A 17,821-nucleotide genomic window follows, 5' to 3' on the forward strand; every position below is an offset into this window, starting at 1 on the left:
CCTACACTTAGTCTAACAAATAGAGGAAGCAGAATAAAAGCCTATGGGTATTTTTACATTTTGATTCAAAGATAAGGTGTTATTTTGCACTACATGCTGGCTTGTGTGAAATTAATTTAGTTCAGTTGTAGGGAAACCACTCCATAGATGCAGCTTTTCCCCTGTCCTGTGATGCTTTTTACTCTCTAATATAATGTATTTTTTTTTCTTCTTAATTTTTTTTGACCAATTGTTTTTATTTATTTTTGACACATCTTGCAGCTATACATCAACCAATAACTGCTGTCAGTGCCGCAAGACAAATATCAGTGCAATGAAAGATTGACATAGACGGTTACATACAAAAAAAGAAAACAACATTGAATCTAATAACAAATAAACACACACATATTTGACATATTGATATTTGACATTCTCTTAACAAATAAAATAAATATAAATAAATGTATGCATCATGTGATGTAGCCTGACTATTACAGCTGTAACAGAGGTAGAGAGGTAAATAAAATACTCATGAATCTTTTTTTAATGTTCCTTAACCCTAACGTGCCCCTTCCCCATGGGTCTTTCTCCAACTTCCATTACACATATACAAAGTTTCTCGCATGTGCATTATGGAATGAATGAATAAATAAATAAAAATGTGAATACAAATTCATATCATATTTCTGGCTAAGCTGAGTGCCTCATCCATGGCCTCAAGCATAACATGTGCAATTCATCATAGCAACAAAAAGCTCTGCAGGTAAAATCTCAGTTAAAGGATACATCAGCTGTTGAATAGGAAGAGTGTGTGCTAATTGCCATCTGAGTGCCAGCATTTTTTTTAGCAACAGTGCATGCTGATAGCCACAGCAGCCTTTGAATATAGTTAAAGCTCTTCTTTGAACCATCATTAAGTAATATACTGTATTTCTTAGGTTCTACACAACAACATTAACTGTGTCCTCTCTCCCCATCATTCTTTGGTTGATCATTCATTTTCACCCCCCTCTCCCTCTTTTGGTCAGAATGTGAATGCCAACCCCCGGCCCACAGCCCAGGACCTGGCAGGTTTCTGGGACCTGCTGCAGCTCTCTATCGAGGACATCAGTCTCAAGTTTGATGAGCTCTACCACCTCAAGTCCAATGACTGGCAGCCAATTCCGTCTGCGGCTGCCCAGTCGCCCCCTGAGCGGAAGGTACTTCCCACCCCTGCTGCCCAGTGCCCTGGCTGGGGTAGGAAAGCCGCCGAAACCGGCCTCTCTCCTCCCACCACCACCACCATTTCTCCCACTCTTTTTTACCTCCCCATTCGACTTCCCCCTGCGTGGGATGAACTCTTAACAGGGCCTCCCTGTCCAATACAAAGGGGCTAGAGAGATCCCTTTAGGCATGCATGGAAAAAGTCATCTCAAAGAGGGCTGTCGTTGGTGTGTTTTTAAATGTAAAGCCCTGCTTTGAGCATGCATGCATCACTTACTGATGTGCTGGTTGCAGTGGAGCATGGCTAAGATGCACTGGCTCATGTGACAGAATGCTGTCTTGCTTTGCTCCTTCTCTGTTTCTCTGTTGTCTTGTTGTGTGTGTGTGTGTGTGTGTGTGTGTGTTTGTGTGTGTGTGTGTGTGTGTGTGTGTGTGTGTGTGTGTGTGTGTGTGTGTGTGTCAGCGTTTCTCTCTGTCTGGTATGTGGTTTGTTGTTATATGTTTATATCTGTGTATATTTCAAGTTTATGGATTCATAGCTGAGGTGCTCTTGCTTCATGTTGCTTTGCAATGCTAATGCACTGACTGTTTGTCTTGTGATCCCTTTATTGTGCTTGTGCTTCATCAATTCATGTTACCATTTCATGTCTTCAAAAATTGTCATATAAATGACTGTTTTTCTCTGTTTGCCCCTATTTTTACCAATTGTCTATTTGTCATGTTTTTCTGTTTTTCACCTAAAAGCACTGAATGTTACTTCAAGCTTTAATGAAAAAAATCAGCACTGCCATAATGTCTCTGTCAAAGTCCTGTCTGCCAAACCTGCCTAGACTAAAAGAACCTCATGAAGACAGTTTCCTGTTACATTCTCTCACTGTCTTTTATCTGTCTTTTCTCTTTCCTTCACACACTGCTCTCTCCCTCTCTCTGTCTGTCATGTTTCATCACTCCAACACTACAGGACGAGGAGAAGGAGGCCACTCCAGCATCAAAGAAGCCCGGTAAGGGACGACCACAGCTGGGCCGCGAGAAGAGTGCAGACTCTTCATCCACGTCTTCTTCGGCCTCAGCAGAGAAGCAGAGACATGAGGCTCGCAAGCGTCTACTGGCTGCTAAAAAGGCTGCCTCGTTTCGCCAGAACTCCGCCACAGAGAGCGCGGACAGCATCGAAATCTATGTCCCCGAGGCCCAGACTCGTCTCTGAGAGAGACAGTGAGAGGGAAGGAAGTAGGGTTGGATCAAAAGACAGATAAGTATCACTGAAATACCTGGAAAAACGAGAGGAAAACTTTTGCAATGCAAATGAGCTACTCTGAGTAAAGCTGGATGGAGATTGGGGGGAGGAAAGGTCAAATTCTCAGAGATTGGGGTGGGGGTGGATTTGGGCATTTTTGACATACAGTTATGGGCTGGTCCTGGTGGCATCAAACGCTGATTTAACGGAGCAGAAAAAGGAAAAGTGAAGCTGTGTGGACTCAACAGACTACGAGGCAGGAGACTCCTCCTTTGAGGCTGCCATTGAAAACCTCAGAAGATGAACTTTGTCCTTTCTTGTTACTGCTCTTGATATAATAAAATTGAAAGTATTGTTATTATGACGATTATATCCTAAAGAATCTATATGAAGACTGTTTTAAACGTTCCTCTATCTTGGCTATAAGATCTATTAAGCGGACAGAAGGCAAACAATAATGCTCTTTTGTCTCCCATCGTCCTCCTCTCTTCCCAGATCATTGGCCATCTTGTAGCTTTGCACAACACCGCCTTGTGGCCATCACACACTGTGCACACTACATCACTGCACTCACACACTACAAACTCACACCTATGTACGTCTTCCTTGTATTTATTTGTTTACTTTTCTCGTCCTTTGTTTTGTATAAAAATATGTTTAGATCTGGTTATTATGAATATTTTTGGTATGATGAAAATCAAAGTCAGATTTAAAGGGTGGTTTATATAGTTCCTAACAATTAACTTGTGTATGTGTGTGTGTCCTTCAAAATGTTCTTGTGTCAAAGATTTTAAACACTGGTGAGAATCTGTAAAGTTTAGTTTCTTAATGATTTTTAATGAAAGCACATCCCGATATTGATGATGACCGAGCATGAGGATCTCTATTTCCAGCCAGAATGTCAGCGGCCATAATATTACTAATTATTTTCTTTGTAGGGAAATGTCTTCAACTCAAATCTCTTTTTGATTCTCTCTGTCCCATGAGCTTCAAATTTCATGTTTGTGCTGTAACTGCAGATATGTGAATATTTCAGTCAGGTTTTTTGTTCCGTCTGTTTGTTTGATGCTTCTTTAAGTGCTTTTATTAACCTCACTTAGCATTCAACTCGTACATCTCCAATGAATCTGGGGCTTTTATCAAAGTAATGCAGCAGGCTGAATATGCAGGATAACATTTTTATTTTTGGTGGGGACACACATTAGGACGTGTCTTTCTGTTATTTTTTATACTATGTTCCCAAGAGCATTTCGATTTATTTTGCCTCCCATCACTCAACAAAATCAATCTTAGTTATTTTTTACCATCATCGTTTCCCGTCATTGAACATCATCCAAAGTACCTGCACTTTTTTATTCAAAGATCAAATATTTAATTAAAGCATTGCATACATTAGCCATTGTGTTTTCATCATTTATTAAATGCTGCTTGCTTTTTCTTTTCTTTTTTTTTTTCTTGTTATGGAAGACTGCATAAGCCAAAGATGAATTCACTATTTTAAATTCATCTGACAGATTTAAATTTTAGCAGCAGGGAGCTCAACAGTAACAGTGCTTACTGTAAAAACAGAGTGGAGTGTAGCCACAGCACCACACGTATTACAGGGTTATTATTTCCATATGCACAGGCCTGCACGCTTTGATTTCTGACCTCCAGAGGGCAACAGTGTTTAATTTTCCATCCAAAATACAATACATTATAGTATGCATACAATGAAAAGACATTCCTGTAAGAGGACATTCAGCCCTGCCCTGTTTTGCATTAACGGGACACATTGTGTGGATTACACATATGTACAGACTCCTCTGTCTCATTTGAAGTAAGTTCCCAAAACAATGAGACCTCTTGGTTTATGTGTCATTCACATAGACATACATTAGAATATCTCTCTAGAAACAAACATCCAACCATAAAATCAACCCCGACATGCCTTACAATTAACCGCAGTTGTTTGCTGTCTTCCACTCACATTTGGTTTCCTCCAAATGGTAAGCAAGCCTAACTTCCCCTCCCTAATTAGACATGTTAAACCATTGCAACTCCATTGCTTTGGCTGCTGCAATGCCTCTTCCTCACCCACTGTGACCCAAAAAAGCAGCCTGAGGCACTGAATTGGAAAAGCCCGGTGACTACCATTCTCGCTCTATCTCAGAGAGAGCTTTCTCTTGATGGCGGGCTTTTGTTAGTCTGTTGTGTTTGCTGGCTGGGGGTGATTCTCAGCAAGGAAAATGGCTCAGGGGTGTCAATAGTCTGTTGCTGTCAATACCCCCCTTGATTTTTAGCAGGGTGGATAGCGTCGTTAGCACCTGAAGGCCTTTTGTGTTACTTGAACGCCATCGTTGGCTTGATTTGATTCCTGACTGCCAGGAAAAAGTTGTCTGTCTGACAAGCTGTTTTTCTGAAACGAGCCATGTCGTGTCAATAGCGGTGTCTCCCAGTTTTCAGATAGATTGTTATTGTCAGTGGATATCATTGTAATATTCTTACAAATGATTAAGTCTCAAGGACAGTTCTTATGTCAGCAACACAGCTTGAAGGCCATATTTTGCACCAACTATTTAAATCTCTCCCATATGCAACAACTGCCAGAATATTTTTAACATTTAAAACAATTTCATAACATATAATTTCCTTCTTTCTTTTCCCCATTTGCCACTTTTTTAGGCCCAAACCCTGCTGTCACCATTCCTCACACAAAACCGCAGGTCTGCCTGACTTGAACGCAGATCAAACACAAAGTGGCATCTCGCATTCGCTGAGGGAGGGACGGAGGGAGGGTAGGAACACAAAGAAAGTTGTTCTATGATCACAAACTGAAAAAAGGGATGTTTTTCCAGCCCACTAAAACTTGGATGTGTGGAAAGCCATGAGATGTCAGTGGCATACTTAAAGAGAAAAAAAGAGCTGTTCTCATACATTTAAACAAGGCTTCCCTCCAATACACACAGATAACAGTGGGACACACCTAGGTCTATTTCCTGGGTAGAATTATCCATGATCCAAACAGCTGACTGTGTGGGGGTTGTTGCTGTAATGCCATTGATTTGAGGGTGATAATGGTCCCCCCATATAGGTCTGATGGATCTTGCCTTTTAAAGTCAAAACTGTCATACTATCAGTATTTGCTTAAGCAGTTATCTGTTTTGCTAAAGCTTCATTTTAAGAAAGGTACTTGACATTCAATGCTTGCAGTGTGCCTCCGTCTACCACAATAGTTAAGTAAAATATGCTTTTATCCATAAATGCAAGGGAGAGAATGTAAAAAGGTGAGGCAAGAGGTAATAAATTAAATCATTTACAATGTGGCTATGGTCCAGAATGTATCAGAGCTTCTGTGATACTGGCTTACATTTTCAGCTTTCACTTTTGTCCTCTAAAGATGGGTTTGATATCACACATTATATAAAGTGTAGCTACCCTGTAGGATTGTTTTATGTATTTTTCTGTATTCCAGGACTGTGAAAAAAGTTCAATCAGTGAAGGCTACAAGAGATGAGAATATGGTATGGAAGCCCATTTCTGCCAGTGTGATGGGAAAAAACCAATCCTGTAGATCATTATAATGAGAAACTTTCTCAAAATAATGACTGAATATCTTGAAACAATGACAAAAAAATCTGATAATGAATTAGTATCTCAAAATAACGAGATCTCTCAAATATTAACGTTGAATATCAAGATAACATTTCTCAAAATAGTTACTTAGTATCTCAAATTAATGCAGTTTTTTTAATGACTCAGAATTACTGGAAACTGTTTTTAACTCGAGTTAGTATCTCAAATAATGAGATACTTTCTGAAAATAATGGGATATTTTCTCAAAATGACATACTTATATTTAATGACTGACTCAAAATAATGAAGTGATATCTCAAAAGAATTAGATTTCTTAAGATGACCTAGTAGCTCAATATAATGAGAAACTTTCTTTAAAAAAAAGGGTTAGTATCTCAAATTAATTAGAAACCTCCACGTAACTATTTACATATCTCAAAAAAATAAATTTGAACTCAAAATGATAAGAGACTTTCTTGAAAAATATTACTTACTAAAATATTGACCTCATATCTCAAAATCTCAAAATTATGAGGAACGATATTAAGTCATTATTTTTTATCAAAGTTTCTCATTGTGAGAAAATGGTGATTCAAATGATTTTTTTTTTAATCACACAGGCAGAAACAAGCTTGGATTAGAGAGAGAGATAGTTTAATCCCATGAAGAAAGTTTACTTTAGCTGTGATACCAGTGAATCCACTCACATACAGTAGTCCAAAGGCCTGCTTGAACAAATAAGAAATAAAAAAGCAAGCTCAATAGCATCTGTGCTTTGTTCCACTGAGTCAGGCATAACGCTGGGGACGGGCTTAGGGGCAGAGCCCCTACCACAAGAGATATGATATAGCAAAAAGTGTCTGTGAAAATACTAGAACAAATATTTTATGAAGCAAGCACATATTTTAAAGACTAGGATGTGTTCAGTATAATACTCTATAGGCTGTGTGTACGTCAGGGTTTGTGGGGTTTAGTTAAAAAAAAAGAGGGTTGTATTGTATGAGCGAGTTGTGAGTGAGAGGGTTTGTTGTTCCTAAAATGAGATTTACCTAGATTCTTGTCATTATACTCTGGTAACAGTTAAAGTACATGTGCAATACTGAGTAAAAGGGGGTCTTTGATATTAAAATTAAACTAATAATCTTGCACCCCCCTCATCCCCCGTGCTTCTTAAAGTTGTCTTCTGTAAATAGACCAGACCGGGAAAAAAACTCCATCTTTTACAATGCTGTAGATCTATTTATACTATTTCAAGGTTGTTCAAATGTATAATGAAGAGACGTAACATTCAATAAAATGCACATAATACTTTCTCAAAAAGTTCATCATGCTTGTATTTGCTCATTGTCTTGAAGCTGTTTGTTTACCTTTAATAACAAGATGATTCTGTTTCTTTATCAAAGACTATTTTTAGAGGTATAAAACTGCATATTGTTTATTGTTTTCAAAACATGCTAGGACTGAATGATTGCTTCTTATCTGTGTTAATCATATGCACATCTTTTCCTTTTGCTTTTCCCTCCCCCTGACCTCAGAGCAAATAGTAACAGAAGGTATAGTCTGACACGTAATTAAGTTTGGTCATCAACAGGCTGGCTGATAATTTTGTATGATGCTAATTTGCAGTAAGGGACTGTTCATAATTTATCAGAGGCTGGGGTGTGAATTTATTTTGACTCTTGAGAAAGCTACAAGTAATTTTCCTTGAGCCTCCCTGAGTGACGGGTGGGAAATGCATGACTGTCCCTCCATCATAAATTAGTCAGCAGGTTTTAAAAGTTATCCTTTGACGTCTGAAAGCTAAAAGTCAAAAACAAAATCCTGTGTGGTTTCTCACTCTTGTCGCGCAAGGTGGTACATCATTGCAGACAGTTTGTTTTTGGGCTAAATTTTGAATGAGAGTTAGACTTAAAGTGATTTTGATTAAATGGTACTATTTAAGCCCTACAGTAATTCTTTCTTTTTTCTAATGGAAATTATCCTCGCACATGATGTTTTAAAGGACCACCAAAAATTTCGAAAATCCAACAATGATTGTTTTTTCACCTCATAAATAACGAATTGTCCCTGACTTAATTTTAAAAATGCCTCCTCAGTTGAGAGCTCAGTTGGCCTGGGGACTCTCCCATAGACTTCGAGGAATCAATGCATTGCAACACAGCCTCGTTAGCCTGGAGTCAAACCAACTGTAGAATCGATAGAAATATCACATCGGAGTCGGATCCCGTCAGTGTGTGTCGAAAAAAAAAGAGGTGAATTGTGTTGTGAACTGGTAAATTGCAGTCGACGCTTTCGACGTTTATGATTTATGTAACAAGAACATTTTGCTCCACGTTACGTAAAGCCTCTCCACACTATGTCACGCTCACAGGAATAAAATCGACGACAATGAATACAGAAGCACATTTCGACACTATTTATACACACACTCGCGTCGTTACAGCCGTGGGGTCTGCACCGCGTCGAGAAAACAACATTGTTTCAATGACTGCGCTATACTTTGAATGAAATGGTTCTCCCGTCAGTCACAATTACACGGAGCCCGTCTGCTGTCTGCCGGAGCGCCCTGATTGGCTGACGGCTGTCCAGGAGTCGCAACAGAGGCCAGTGATTGGCTGACAGCTGTTGATGAGGCGGGATCATTTCAGCTGCGACTGTCAAGATTGGCAAAGAGCTGGCGCTGCTGCGTGCAGGTAAAAAGGAACAAGCGACACAAAACAGAAAACATTTATCTTGGCAAACAGCGAGGAGTGCGATGGAAACGGACTCTCCGGTGAAACATTTTCATGCGGCGGAACCCCAAAAGCGAGGCATTTAAGTCCGTGTAAAAAAGCGCAACACCTTCTTGGAAGAAAGTGCCGTTGTGTCAACCATCGCTTGGCTCGCGGGCACGCTTTGTACAGCAAGCAACTTGGACAGCTGCGTGTTTTCAAGCAAGCCATCAACAAAGAATGAAAGCATTCAAACGAGGTGAGCTACACTCGTGTTTTTATCGCCGCCCTGCACGTTTATAACCCGCAAAGTGTCCGTCCGCGAGCCTGTTGTGTCTTTGCTGTTGTTTTTGCCTGGTATGCGGGCTTTTTGTTGCGAGCAAATGCAGCGTGTGTTTGTGCTCAAATTTGGAGGGACAGCTAGCCAGCTAGTTATCTCTGGAGGCAGGCATGGTGTCCATCTGGCGGTGTGACATGCGGGAGGCTGTGCTTTGCTGCCTGCCTCCTTTGTGCGCTCCAGATGGCTAATTTACTGAGTAGGTCTTCGGTTTGTCTCGTTTCAGTGTAACATTTAGCGTTATTTGTAAGGCTCTTTTTTTCGTTTTTGCAGTGTATCATTTCACAGTGAGTATGACGTTATCACTTTGACAAAGCGAGCTGCTCTCCAAAGTTGATGTTTGGTGTCGTTACTAACGGTCAGATTCAAATCCTCACCTCGGTGTGTTGTGAAGTTTGGTGCACTGTTGAGCTTCCTAACTTTGCTTTTAGGTCAATTTTCCCTCATTTTTAAAAAAGGGTCATCTAAATACAGCAACTACCTAATCTCTGGCACAGATTTACCAAATGTATGTCGACATTTTGTAAACAAAAAGTTGGTCACTTTGCATGTGAGCTGTAGCTTTTGCTGAAGTGACATAATGTACTAAGCAAACATCTGCCTAAAATCTGTCTTGGCTGTTTGTTTTAATAAATGAATCCCACATTGAATGGGTGTAAATATCGTATGATAAATCTCTAAATGACTTTCCAGTGATTCAGTGGAGTAATGCAGCTTTGTTGTGGGCCACATCCTTTCTCACTGTTATTAACCTGAGATGTCTGTCAACAAATGAATGTGGCGAATGAATGCATGGGACACTGATTTTACTGACTATAGTTTTTTCAGACCCACTTAGACCAAATTTGACTTTAATTCAGGAACTGATGACATTTTAGGCTTATCTGAAAAGTTTTAACAGTTTGGTGGTATGACTGAAATCAACATTATTAGGGATATTTCTCTGCAAATGTATGCAAAATCTTACCGAAAAATCACAATCAAAGTAATAATTAACATAGAGCAGATACTACTATTAAATATTTTTAAAAATGGTGAAAAGTGTTGCTCTTTTTCCCCTAAGACCAAGATGACTTCCTTAAATGTTTAGTTTTGTCCACAACCGAAAGGAGTAAAAAAAACAAAAAAAAAAACAGAAAATATTCAAAGTTAAGAAGCTGGGTTCGTTTTTTAACACCAACAAAAATACTCATACATTTTTTTCAAATTAATTTGCAACTATTTTGATACTTGACAGCAAATTGATCAGTTATTGCATTGCTAGTGTAATGAAAGGGTCTGTGTTGCATTTTAACAGACACTTTAGAAACAGACACATTAGATTACATTCATTACCTACGAAAACAACATTTTGTTTGAAATTATAAATTGGGACATAAATATCATAAGGTTAGGCGAACGAATAATACTTTTATTGTCCCAAGGATATTTTGCTTTGCAGAAATTAGAATAAGAGTATTTAAAACAAATTAACAACAACACATGACATGAAAATATGCACAAAAAAAATCATCAAACGCTATTAAAAGCAACATCACCAGACATTAAGTTTAAAAATGTGCACTCAGAGTTGTTACTCAACAATCCTCAGTCCTGCTCTAACACATTTTAGGTGGAAGGCTCTTTACAGAAATAAGAAAAAATGCACTGAATTTGCATTTGTATGTTTTTATTTTTCCCCCCACTTTTTTTTCTTGGTTCAGGATTTCCCTCATTGTTGAGGAATGCACAATTCAAAAGATTTGTCAACTACTCCAGCAGTCTTGAGCCGAAGTGGCATGAGGTGAAAACAGCCTCCTTTGCATGGTCAATAGGTTCCTGGGCCACTGGCTACTGTGATGTTGATATGCACACAATCTTCTTTGTGAAGACAGGCGCTGCCCCGGGGGTCAGGTTTCACCCTGCCCCAGAGAAAGACATTTACTGCATTTTGTGGCCCACCCCTGGGATCAGGCATGCTCCATTTTGAGGGGAGATTCTCTCCAGTGGCCAACCATCGACTGACAAAAAAAATCCCACAACAAAGTTCAAACCTCAGAGCCATTGTTTAAATATGTTCAGACCATGAAGCCTTCGCCAACCTCACTTTAAATTGGGTGAAATTATGAGGTTAAAAGTAACTGATGAGGTTTGTGCACTTGTTGGCTACTTGGTGTCAAATCAGGGCAAACTACTTCTGTTAGTTTAGGTTTTATTTTGTGCATAAAAGTGGATCAAACCAAACCACTCTCTGCAGGAGCCAGGGTGAGTGTATGCCATTCGTACAAGATATTCCTCACACTTAATACATGGCAAAATAAGGATAACACCACCAAATGATTAGCAGATCTGATTAAAAAAAGGACGTCAGAATGTGACACTCTGTGACAGCAAAAGTGACTGACAACTCGCATCCCCTTCTTAGCTCTGGAAGAAGAGCATCGCCCGGAGCACGAGCACTCCTCGGCTGTGTCGGACAGCGATGACGGCTCCCCGCTCGACCTGTCAGGAAGGGGGCTCTTTGGGAAGCGCCGTCGCCGCGGCAACCTGCCCAAGGAGGCGGTACAGATCCTGCGGAGCTGGCTGTACGAGCACCGCTTCAACGCCTACCCATCTGAGCAGGAGAAACTCAGTCTATCAGGCCAGACCAACCTCTCCGTGCTGCAGGTGAGGAGCTGATTTCAATGAATCTCTTTAGTTTTGCTTTACCAGAAGCCCTCAGCTCTTGCCAGAGGAAATGACACTTCCTGCATTCAACTTTGTGACATTTTCATTTGTCTTTACTGTCCTTTTTCTTTGTTTATGATGGCGTATACATATATACACAAACCGATTTCACTGAGTCCTGATGCTCTGTTCATTCATTCATTATTACTGACTGTGAGGAGGTTTTTAATGTTTTTATTGTTATTTATTAAAATATTTTGCACTCTGTCATTCTGCTCTGCATCTAAATGCATAGGGAGGTGACAATAAAGCTGAACTGAATGTATTGACATTTTTGTAACAAAAACAGTGCTTGAACAAGTCATTCTAGTATTATTTGTCTTGTAGCACAAAAAGCCAACAATGACCTGCACATCGAACTCAATTTAGTTTTCTTTTATCGTTATAAAGTCTGACGCTACACACAAGAAAGGTGTCAAAACTACGGTCATAATACCTTTTACATTATTCTTACTTTTGTGCCATCAGTTTTTGACTTTATAAGCACAATAAACAAGCAAAAGCAAAACAGCAATCAGATGGTATCTGCTGCTTGACTTTCCCAGCCTTTCCTTTTCACTTCATTGCATCAGCGGTAGACATTTCCTCTTTTCCCTCTCAACACGCACAAACGGTCAGACAGGCAGCATGAGAGAAGGCATTAAAGATCAGCATGAGGCATCAGCAGCAGCAGAGTTTCTTGTTATGTAGTCAGTTCACAGGAATGCCTTTGGCTGCCTTCTCTGTGGCTCAGCATATTTGAGCTCAGACCTTCATTATTGCCAGCTGTCTGAGGGCTCTCATATCTGTCTGTCTCACTCTTTCTTCGATGTGTGGGAGGCTGAACCACTAGAGGGGGTGAGTAGGGCCTCCTGTGCAGACACAGATGAAGAAAAATGTGTAGGTGTTTATTAAAATCACAGGCCTTGGATCATTTTTAGATCTTGAATATAAGGCAAGGACTGAGTTATAGATCTGGCTAATTGAGAGTGACTGAAGCAGTTAAGTAAAAAAAATTAATCAAAGTGTTTGCAGGAATATCAGTGGAGGCCCTCAAAAGAAAAATATAAAAGAGCATATTTCTGTCTTTTTATCTTTTTTATCAAAGTAAGTGAGCAGCCAGTATCAGTTCTGTTCACACTTAAATTTTCTCCTCTTTTCCCAGATATGTAACTGGTTCATTAACGCACGTCGCCGCCTCCTTCCTGACCTGCTTCGCAAGGATGGAAAAGATCCCACCAAGTTCACCATCTCCCGCAAGGTCGGCAGTAAAAGTGAAGGCCACTCGTCAAATGGAGGTGGAGCCAGCTCACCAGAGAGCAACTCTTCCACCAGCTTATCTCAGCAACGCCCGTCTGTCATCCGCTCCACCCCTACACTGGACCTCAGTCTTCTTGGGAGCACAGCGACGGCTATTCTGACAGGAGCAGGCTACCCTGGCAAGGAGGGTTCAGTGCAGGCGCTGATGAAGCTGGACACGCAAAGTCTTCTGAGGGAAGCAGAGGAACACGGGGCTAATTCGGTTTGTCTCACCAGCACAACAATGGCAGCTAGCCCCACCAGTGGCCTCTTCAACACGCCTCCTCCGACTCCTCCTGAGCTGTTCCCCAGCCAGGACTTCAGCGACTTGAGGCTCCTGGTGGATGCAGCTCTGCAGAGGGCAGCAGAGCAGGAGAACCTGAAGAGGCTCCAGGAGAGCCAGAACAGACCTACAGAAGCTGTAATGACTGAACAGAAGGAGGCTCAGTGCAGTGCTTACAGCAGTGACATGGGACCCACGCCACCTCCAGAGGACAGCCAACAAGTCATGGATCCTTCCAGGGTGCAGAGCCTGATGGAGAAGGCCATGGCTGTTCCAGTGTCAGCTGTGACTTCAGTAAAGGCTCCAGTGCCTATCTCTTTAGCAGCCTCTGTACCGGACCCAGCTCCAGTCTTGGTCTCAGCTCCGAGTTTATCTCCTCTGCCAATGAAGAAAGTCATCTGGAGCCCCTTGGAGAAGGACACTGCCAGAGCCTCCAGCCCACACCAGCCTCCGCTCACCCCTGCCCATCTGCCAACCATAGTGCCAGTGTCTGCCTCAGTTTTAGGTCAGCCGAATACTCAGAAACCAGCTGCTGCTCCGGCTACCGCCCCAGCTTCATCCTCAGCTCCAGCCTCGAGCTCAGAGGCTGCTACAAGGCCAGTCTCGGTGCCATCACCAGTCTTTCTCCCGGCCGCAAGTCCCACCTCTGTCACTGCTCCAAACCAGGCTTCATCCCACACTGTAGCGCTTGTTCCAGCTGCTCGTCCTCAAGCCATTCCCTCTTTTACAGACCCCAGAGGAGTCCCACTTTACCTGCCGTTCCACAAGTCTCCCATAATCCCAGTCACAGTTCCATGTCCACCTCCTGTCTCTACCACAGGGTCATCACCAGCCCAGGTTCCAGCCCTTGCTTCTGTCCAAACTCCTCTCCCTGTTTCAGCTCCAACACACTCCTCTACGCCAACAATATCACCTCTTCTGGGCCTGGCTTCCCATCTCCCTCCTCCACCTCCGCCTTCCTCCTCCTCCTCCTCCTCCTCCTCCTCCTCCTCCTCCTCCTCCTCCTCCTCCTCCTCTAGCACCAGCGACAGTAGCAGTATAAGTGCACAGAGGAATTCAGCAGCAGCAGTGGTGCCCAGTGTTTGGAGCATGGTCCATACCGATACCAGGCAACCCAGTTCTCTTCAAGTGGTAAAGACCCCCATCACCACAGTGTGGGGCCCCCAGCACAGCCTGCACACAGTGAGTGAAACTGTTAACTAAGAGCTGGATATTGGCACCTTTTTAAAAAGTACATATATATATATGGAGAGTAGAGAGGCCAAACATTCCTGTTGGCTGGAAAACACTGTATATAGGAGAATGTATCTTCATCACCAGTCCCTTTTTCGTCTTAACACCTGTGCCTGCAGAATACAGGGAATGAGATCAGACGTATGAATTGGGACAAAGTGAAGCAACAAACATGCGGTGTTAGAGAGACTTGTGCTGTTTCAAGCAACTTTTTATTGTTCTTGATGGAGGCGCCTGCTGGTAAGAACATATTGATGTCATTTTTTTTCTCAAAAGGAACATTCCTGACAGTGCAGAGTGAAATGTATAAAGTTTTTGATGCCATTTTTCAAATCTCTTTCCACATTACAGTTTATGGATGAGGAAGAAATATCCCTTAATTGTACAAAAATGTCCGTTGGTGTCATTTTCAGGACCAGCAGTTAGCCTCTTCAGTAGCAGTACTGGACTTTATTGAATGTACAAAAGACATTGATATCATTGGCTGCCTATCATCCATTCCCCTCCAGGATAAAAAGGAGGATTTCTTTTCCCTACACACAGCAGCAACATCACAATTTTTTTTATAGCAACTCAGATTTTCTTTTTTAAGATTTTAGGTTATTTTTTATTCCACTACATTTCCCCTCATTTTCCTTGGTGATGTGCAGAAGGGAAATTGATTGTACTGCGGCGAGCCTGACTGAGTGACTCGCCACAATGTGTCTGTCTCCACCCCTCTCTCTTCCTGTCTTCCTGTCTTTTTATAGCTAAGGGAATTCATTGGCCTCCATGATTTGTCATCTCGACCACTCAACACATGCTCTCAAGTACCACATGTTTCATTTTCATAAAAACAAGCTGTATTTTCGGGGTTTTTTTTGGTGGGAGGTTAGGTGAAGGACTCATGTCCGTGACTTAATGTGACCTTCATCAGTTGAATATGATTTCAGGGATTGTTGTGAGGGGGGAGGGCTGTGGATGTAGGATGAAGGGGAAAGGGTCACATTGGATCTGTTACAGAAATCAATTTGAGTGGAGAGGTGAGCAGCTTGGTGATCTGATGACATCAAGCTCTTGCAGCTCCTGGACTGAAACGTTACACTTGCTGCAAGACCTGGCGCCTTTTATCTTTTGTGGTGCAAAACACTTTAAACAATGGAGCCTCATATTTGGGGGATGGCTAAATTTCCCTGTCAATTTGGAGCATTATGATTTGGTCAATGTATTTCAAATCTGAATGTCTTAAATGTGGGAGAGATGAATTGATGTGTATCGTGTCTAGGCAAAGCAATTGTAGCAGATGTACTGACATAGCTGAAATTGCTCGGGGATTTTCTTCCCTAGCGTGAAAATCACATTTTTCCTCATCAGTGCTTTCCACCCGTGTTTTAGAAATGGTTTGTAGAGAATTTCTATTCATTCACAAAGCTGTAGTTTCCATGAAACTGTTGTAGCATAAACCACAATATATGGCTGAATGCCATCTGGGCATCTATTAACTGTAGCATCATGTGGAGAAGTTCCTACTGTAGCAGGACTGTGCATCAAACCTTCAGTACTGTCATATTTTCTGGTGTCACTGAGCTGTGTTCGGTTTTAACGGTTACATTTTCTATGTGCAAGGAGTCGAGAAGACAGGAGAAAGACTGATGTCAGGTCAGAGTGCAGTTGAGCTCTGACCCCAGAAAAGCTTTTTTGTTCACTGCATTTCTCAACTCTCCTCTTGTATTTCCACTTTTTTGTTCCTCCTCACTGCCAGTAATGCTCTGTGGATGTCGTGGGAAAGTTTGAGGATTTTTTTTTTTTTTTTTGTTACAGGTACTCACTAGACTGATGTGCATTATACCTCAATTTACACAGGTCATGTCAGGCTTGGGTCATGTGTAGAATACTAAGTATTAAAGTAATATTTTTATTGTTCATACTACATCATGCCACTGTGACAACACCTTTAACGGTTGAGATACTGGAAATGGCTGGCTAAAGATTAGGCAGGCATGTTTTTATATAGGTTAAGGTTTATATGTGATTTTAGATGCTCCAATCAGATCAGACAATGTGATGATGCATGTAAATATTTTCAAGGTCATGTTTTGGGTTGTTTTTTTGTATTGGCATGAACTTTTATCTCAAACTATGTAGTTCCTTTACAGCCAAATGCATTCAAAAATGTATTTCAAGCTCAAGTTATGAATCATGACTGACCTTTGGCAGTAAGACTGGCTGCTGTGCCTTAAACCTACGACTGAGGGACAATGTCCCTTTTTTATATAAAAACTTCTCAATAGTCTGTGCAATATATGCCTTAAACTTTAAATGTGTGTTTTGTATAAGCATTTCAAAGAAATAAAAGTTCAGTTTTTCATAAATGATATTTCTTATCAGTTTTGTTGCCCATAAAAGCAATTTTTATTTTTGTGAGAATAACTAAATTATACAATTGTCAAAACATTTTCTCAATTGCCCTCTTATAATAGCTATTTAGCTATGGAAGACAGTTTGACGTGTCACAGCAGGGTCCTGATATTGTGCATGCTGGCTCACTGTCATGCTGTCACGGCTCACTGAGACACTTTCATTGAAGAGATTAGGTTAATGTTCGTAGTAAAGCCTGCATTTTCCCCTTTGATATGACGAGTCAAAAACTCTGCTGTGCGGGGCGGACTCGAACTCACCTGCTAGATTGTGAGCTCCATATGCTGAGGCCTTTGCTGTGTGTCATTCCCCCTCTCTCTCCCATATTTCCTGTCTATCTGCAACTGCCCCCCGCTTGGCCTACCAGTGTAATTGTGGTCAACAACCATTGTCCACTGAGATTTTTAATTTTCTCTTGCCACTGTATGGAAATACACCATCTCTAGCTTGATTGCAGTGTTTCGGAACCACAGGTGTAGCGCCGGCATAGTTTACCTGAACAACGTTCCCCTAAATTTTTTCTGCTTTTTAGGAAGTAGAAGAGTCACAATTTGCATAATCTTGTCAAAAGTCATATACATTTTTAAGCACTTGAATATCCAAATGTCACTAAAGTGTATGTCATGCATGAGAAGCAAACGAAATAGGCATCACTCCTATTGAGATTTCTTTATCTGTGTTATGAATAATGATGACCAAGCCCTTCTGACTGCAACCCGCTTTGAGGGTTTCACACATGTGCTGGCCCAACTCTGGAGACAGTCCAAATTAGTGGTTAGCATTGGCAGACATGCCAAAGTAAAGCCCCTCTGTAGGACTGTACCAATGTGTTAAATGTGTTTGTTTTTTTTTTTAATTGATAACTGAACTTTGTCTTTAGTTTATAACTACTAGCAATAGTG

At 41.2% G+C, this 17,821-nt stretch overlaps 2 protein-coding genes across 9 annotated transcripts in view; both read left to right on the forward strand.

Annotated features, from left to right (window-relative positions):
* dlgap4b (discs, large (Drosophila) homolog-associated protein 4b) overlaps positions 1-3,814 on the forward strand; it is a 187,022-nt gene extending 183,208 nt beyond the window's left edge. For 7 of the 8 annotated variants that reach the window (XM_088085642.1, XM_088085645.1, XM_088085631.1 and 4 more), the window contains 2 exons: positions 1,011-1,181; positions 2,147-3,814. In XM_088085642.1, the coding sequence (XP_087941768.1) occupies positions 1,011-1,181; positions 2,147-2,389 (414 nt within the window). In that variant the 3' untranslated portion in view covers positions 2,390-3,814. Of the gene's footprint in view, positions 1-1,010; positions 1,219-2,146 lie in introns of all 8 variants that reach the window. The other variant, XM_088085654.1, reaches the window with a different exon arrangement.
* A 4,265-nt stretch (positions 3,815-8,079) lies between these two features.
* tgif2 (TGFB-induced factor homeobox 2) lies at positions 8,080-16,890 on the forward strand. The gene is made up of 3 exons (XM_042504791.2): positions 8,080-8,944; positions 11,427-11,668; positions 12,873-16,890. Exons 1-3 carry the CDS (start codon positions 8,926-8,928, stop codon positions 14,490-14,492), a joined length of 1,881 nt encoding a protein of 626 aa, XP_042360725.2. The 5' UTR covers positions 8,080-8,925; the 3' UTR covers positions 14,493-16,890.
* Positions 16,891-17,821: the final 931 nt, after the last annotated feature.

This window comes from Plectropomus leopardus, chromosome 2 (genome assembly GCF_026936395.1).
Source record: "Plectropomus leopardus strain MGB_pleo_1.0 chromosome 2, ASM2693639v1, whole genome shotgun sequence".
Taxonomy (NCBI): Eukaryota; Metazoa; Chordata; class Actinopteri; order Perciformes; family Serranidae; genus Plectropomus; species Plectropomus leopardus.